At 45.0% G+C, this 6,000-nt stretch overlaps 1 protein-coding gene across 3 annotated transcripts in view; it reads right to left on the bottom strand.

Annotated features, from left to right (window-relative positions):
• Window positions 1-2,476: 2,476 nt before the first annotated feature.
• SLC22A15 (solute carrier family 22 member 15) overlaps window positions 2,477-6,000 on the bottom strand; it is an 82,477-nt gene continuing 78,953 nt past the window's right edge. The window contains exons 11-12 of one of the 3 annotated variants that reach the window (XM_043575933.1): window positions 4,193-4,381; window positions 2,477-3,803 (exon numbers count right to left, since the gene is read on the bottom strand). In XM_043575933.1, coding sequence (XP_043431868.1) covers window positions 3,714-3,803; window positions 4,193-4,381 — 279 coding nt within the window. In that variant the 3' untranslated portion in view covers window positions 2,477-3,713. Of the gene's footprint in view, window positions 3,804-4,192; window positions 4,382-6,000 lie in introns of those variants that run through there. The other 2 variants (XR_006296722.1, XM_043575934.1) reach the window with 2 other exon arrangements.

The raw sequence follows: 6,000 nt of genomic DNA, 5'->3' as shown, positions 1-6,000 counted from the left end.
CCCAGTTTGTCAAAGATGCTACTATACATCCTGAGTCATTCTCTAACAACAAAATAGACCTATGCTTTGTGATTCTTTATTAAATTAATAGGAAGCCTAAATACCTGCACTTTATTAAAAAAAAATCCTTTATAGATACTGTTCTAATTTCAGAACCAATAATATAATAAGACTTTATAACAGAGGACTAAGTCCTACTGGAAAGCTATATTTTAATTCTGATATACTAGTGACAATTATTTCCATATTTTTGTTGAGAATATAAATCTACTAACAGTATCTTCATCAACTTGACCTCCACAAAAACACCTGCCCAGATTATATTCACGTAAGCAGTGCCCCAGACACGTTCATGTGCTTTTTTGTTGTATCGTGTTTATTTGCTCCTTTAAAAAATTTTTTTTAATGTTTATTTATTTTTGAGAGACAGAGAGACAGAGCACGAGTGGGGGAGGGGCAGAGAGAGAGGGAGACACAGAATCAGAAGCAGGCTCCGGGCTCTGAGCTGTCAGCACAGAGCCCAACGTAGGGCTCGAACCCATCAACCAGGAGATCATGACCTGAGCTGAAGTCAGACGCTTAACTGACTGAGCCACCCAGGCGCCCCTATTTGCTCATTTTTAAATACTAAAGAATGTCTATATTGCTCGAAAGCAGTCAAATGACAAATACTGCATTTTCAACAGGCAGTGGTTTTGACTCACCAAATCAGGAAGCTACAGCACAGTATCTTTTAACATATCAGTGTGGTACCAAGGTTCCGAACCAGATGTTATAAGACCTTTGACCTTTAAGCATCTTACATTTCTCTAGCTGCTTGTGAGGAGAAAAGAAATTTAATTTTGAATGCAATAAAAACATTAAAAGGATGCTTTTTACAAATCACCTGCACAAACAAAATATGTTACCTGTAAATTAGCTTTCTGATCATTTAATCAATGCGAATACACACATGTGCAGTTAATACCAAAAGGAAACAAAATCTGATTTTATAAAAGGCAGTACAGTGAACACCCAGTAATTATTAAACTTCCCCAGAAGACCATCTAGAAAGAAATGACTACCTAATTAGCTGACACGAGCAGCTGATCACCTGCCCGGCCTGTTTAAGTAACATGTGTTCAAACTGTGTGTCCTCCTTCCGTTCTTCCACCCCATAGCTGGGAAAAGACGATACCCAGGGATGGGGCTAATAGAATCCTCCTCTATTTAGCCAGAGGCAGAGGGAACCCCAGTGCCAACTGAGAGATGGGTTCCCAACTGGTCTTCAGTTAGAACAAAGCCACCACACTGGTTGCCTCTGGGCGTTGGGCCTACGAGTGACAGATTTTTTTTTTTTTTTACCTTCTAGTTTCCAAATTTTCTATAACGGGATGTATTCCTCTTCTAATGCAAAGGCCGTGCTAACTGACCAAAGAGCACATATATGCTAGATCGTTGTTTTATTTTTAACGCCTGACCATTAAAAAAGAGCTTCTAAGTGTCCTTGTAAGTTCTTTCTCTCTTCCTCTCCTGGTGGTGGGCAGGGTCTCCATTTGCCAGAGAAAGACAAACAGGATTCCACAGTTTGGGGGTTTGGGTCAGATTTGCCTGATCTGGGATTTATAAAAATGATACTGCAAAGAATTCCACGGTTTTCTTGATGGCTAGGAACAGTAACATTTATCACGTCCTCACTGGGTCTAGGGCCCATATTCTTCTGGGCACGGCAGAGAGGAACAAACAGCAGTAAAGATGGCCCTTATTTATGAAGAACTTAAAACATGATCAAGGGCATAAAGGACAGAAGAATACCTGAACACAAAGGTGGAGGCTAATATAGTGCAAACCATGAGGTTAATGTGGAAGAGGACAGGGAAGTGTCAGAGCCAACTGGGGGGGGGATGCCCCCAAGATTTCCAGAAGCAGTCACAATGACGTCTTCTCTTTACTTCCAATGCAATTCCCTTCTCTCCAAGAGCTAGTAGAAAGAGAAATTCTGAAGAAACAGAAATGCTCCTTGTTGGGAAAGTGACCAAAAGCATTGCTGCGCAAGCCTGTTGACTCCAGGTTAGTACCACTCCTATTTGAGAGAGCACTCAAGTTTCTAGGGAAACAGATTTTCAGCATATGATTTTAGAAAACTAAGTGCGACCGATTTATTTGAAAGTTGGTGGTGCTTCGCAGAAAACCATTTCCTATGAAATTACTTGCTTTCCACTCTGACTAAACAGGCAGAGACTGATCTGGGACTAGAAGTGTTCAAGCTCTTAAATGTTACCCAAGTGCCTCGTTGCACAATGCCCAAAATAGAACACAAAATTGTGAAAGGTCACGTTCTTTTCTTCCTTGTAAAAAATGGCACCTTTTGGGGCACCTGGGTGACTCAGTCAGTTAAGCGTCCAACTTTGGCTCAGGTCACAATCTCACAGGTTGGTGGGTTCGAGCCCTGCATCGGGCTCTGTGCTGACAGCTCAGAGCCTGAAACTTGCTCCGATTCTGTGTCTCCCTCTCTCTCTGTCCTTTCCCTGCTCATGCTCTGTGTCTCAAAAATAAATGAACATAAAAATTTTTTTTAAAAAAGCACCTTTCCCCCCTAACATCCAAGTGCTCAACATGTCACTTTTTAAAAAAATTTTTCATGTTTATTCCTTTTTGAGAGAGAGAGAGAGAGAGAGAGAGAGAGAGAGAGAGAGAGAGAGAATGAGCGGGGGAGGGTCAGAGAGCGAGGGAGACACAGAATCTGAAGCAGGATCCAAGCTCAGAGCTGTTAGCACAGAGCCCGACATGGGGCTCGAACCCACGGACCAAGAGATTATGACCTGATCCAAAGTCGGACGCTTAACTGCCTGAGTCACCCAGGCACCCCTCAACATGTCATTTTTTAACTGCCCTCCATTTTTAAAAGCTTCGTCACTTACTGACACAGTTCTGAAGTTATTGCTGGTACTAGAATCTGAGATGGAAATTTTCCTGGAGGTGCACACAAGTCGTAACTGAAGAAATGACCCAAGTTGAGTGTCAAAGGGAGTGAACAAGCAGCTGCAGCCACGCCTTTGGCTCTGAGAGAATCCCTTCAATACAGTTGGCTTTTCCGAGTGGATTGTCTGTGGGACCAACGGCACAAGGAGTTCAAGCCAACCATTAGCCTGGGAACCAAGCTGAGGACCCAGGTCTCATCAGTTAGGGTAAAGCTGGAGGCCTCGGGCCACACACAGTCACCTCTCAGTGCTTTTCCTCTGGCACCAAAGTGAAATGCTAATGCCAATCTGCCTCAAGAGATTCCTGGTGAGTGAGGCACAAATGGTAAGGGGGAGGCGTCAGATATGGTATTCAGATGAGATGTGAAGGGTGGTTTCTCTTATCCCACTAGTGTGGTGAGAAGAAATTTTACATGTCTGCCTTTAGGTCAGGAGGAAAGATAAGCAACACGATCAGACTTCCAGAAACAAATTAGCTTTCCCCTCCGGCATGTGGATTTGAGCTACCTGGCCAGATGTCAAGGTTCTGAACTGAACGTGAATTCTGGACGACTGTTCCCCTGATATGGTGATGTTTCTCTCATGCAATGTCTTCTCCATCTTCCCTGGTGCCTGAAAACAATGAGCCCATAAGGAGTACCTTCCATGTACGTTCAAGCCTGTATTTCGACAACTCTCTGAAGTTTCCCAGAAAAGCCTGCCTTGACCAGAGGCAAGGAGATCATCTGCTTGTGACGGAGGCTCGGGGGCTCTTCACTTAATCATCTGTGTTTCTTCATCCGCATCGAAAAACTCCTCCTCTTCCTCACTCTCACTCCCTAAAGTGTTCTCCTTGTCTGAAGACTGAAATAGGAAAGGAGAGCAAGGACCAAATTATTATTTGCCATTCGACAGACAGATGCATTTTTATGACATCTATTTCCCCTAAGAATTGGCCCTAAAGTGTTCTAAGAAAGTAAATGAATCACGAGCCATCTTTATTTCTCTCAAAAAATCAACTGCTGGGGCGCCTGGGTGGCTCAGTCGGTTAAGCGTCCGACTGCAGCTCAGGTGGCGATCTCGCGGTCCGTGAGTTCGAGCCCCGCGTCGGGCTCTGGGCTGACGGCTCAGAGCCTGGAGCCTGCTTCCGATTCTGTGTCTCCCTCTCTCTCTGCCCCTCCCCCGTTCATGCTCTGTCTCTCTCTGTCTCAAAAATAAATAAACGTTAAAAAAAAAAAAAACTACCACCATACCTGTGGGGGATCCAAGGTCTGTAAAGATAACGCCTCCTCCCCCAGCCTCCGATATGAATACACCTGAAGGTCAGAAAATGTCTCTAGCAATGGGCTGTTAAGGGTTTCTGGCAATAATAAACTCAGGAGGCCCGAAGTCAGGCCGGTGGCTCCGAAGACAATGAAGGGTAAGGACCACTGCACATATTTCTGTGGGGGCAGAGGGTAGAACAAAAACCATACAAAAACTCAGTATTCGTTTCCCAGCACATGACATCAGTAGTCTTATGACCGAGGAGCTGCCACATTTACTACCCAACTCACGCCTCCCCACTAGAATGTACTGTCAGCCACTTGTTCCCCAACAAGAGAGACCCTGCCTGGAAAATCACCGAGTGGTTGCTCGGCCACACAGAAGGGAGAGCGAGAACATAAAAAGGCAGCAGAGGTATGGGGATCAGAAGGAGTGGGGTGGGTACTGCTTTTGCTCCAGGCGACTCGCTTATAACACGGGGATCGCCACATACTTTTCACTTAGGAGACTCCCCAGATACTCGCGCCCGATGAACTTTGACCTTCTCAACCTTGGAATCGGCCAAACAATCCCACGTATGCTCGCTCATTCATTCGGCACCGTAACCAGGAAGACAGGGGTTAAGGGTGTAAACACCCCGAAAAGAAAAAGAGAAGCCTGAAGAACCTAGCACACCCGTGTGGTTTGGAAACTACCTGAACCGAACACGGTAATTCAAGCATTGCTTCAGAGATCCAAAAGACATTCTCGGGAATATTTACATAGTTTCTTTAAACACAAACAGGTTCGGGGCACCCAGGTGGCTCAGTCGGTTAAGCTTCCGACTTTGGCTCAGGTCATGATCTCACGGTTTGTGAGTTCGAGCCCCGCGTCGGGCTCTGTGCTGGCAGCTCGGAGCCTGGAGCCTGCTTCGGATTCTGTCTCCCTCTCTCTCTACCCCTCCCTCACGTGTGCTCTGTCTCTGTCTCTCAAAAATGAATAAATGTTAAAAAAATTTTTTAGGCACACACAGGTTCAAAGATAACACAGAAAGCTATCTTTGGGATGCTGCTCTGGGCCTTTCTGAGCTGATTTTAACATTCTTAAATTCCTGCACAAGAATGGTATTATCATCTTCTCATTTGGGCTTCCAAACTCTGTGGATGAGACCACTACTAGTTAGGATCTCCTCTCGGATTTAATAAGTTCCTGATTTTTCAGAAGTAAAGAGACGATGGAGATGATCGAGAAGAGGGCAGGGGGGAATGGAGGTGATGGGGAGCGGGGAGGGGAGAATCTCACCTCTGCCACCCACATGGAAACACACGTCCAACACTGTGGGTGTGTTGCAGAATCAAGGGAGACACAACACTTTGATCTCTTCTCAACTGAGCAGGGATCAGTAGAGACAGAGTGCTGGGTTTTCTAATGTTCTAGGAGGGCCATCCAAAGTCGGAGATCTTTAGAGACAAACACCTGATGTCAGACACATTTTGCAGAATGGAGCAAATCCGTATGAGAGGATGGTCTTGTAATGTAAAATTAAGCATGAAACACGGAAAGAGATACTCATGAGAAGGAAGTGAACTCAGAAAAAGAAAGAAAGGAAAGGCTTTTCCAAGACATCCTCCTGTACTAGTGAGACAGGGAAACCGAAGGGACCCTGGGAGAGAGAAAGCTGTTTCATGGCTTTGCTGCTTTACCTGTTTCTAGTCTTCCTAGGACCTGTACCCTCACCCCACTTTACACATGCCTTGTAATGTAAACAGCATATGTCCTTGTAAGGGACAAGGAGTTAATGATTTCTCTAGAACAG

This window comes from Prionailurus bengalensis, chromosome C1 (assembly GCF_016509475.1).
Source record: "Prionailurus bengalensis isolate Pbe53 chromosome C1, Fcat_Pben_1.1_paternal_pri, whole genome shotgun sequence".
In the NCBI taxonomy this organism is placed as follows: Eukaryota; Metazoa; Chordata; class Mammalia; order Carnivora; family Felidae; genus Prionailurus; species Prionailurus bengalensis.
This window is presented reverse-complemented; position numbering and strand designations above follow the sequence as displayed.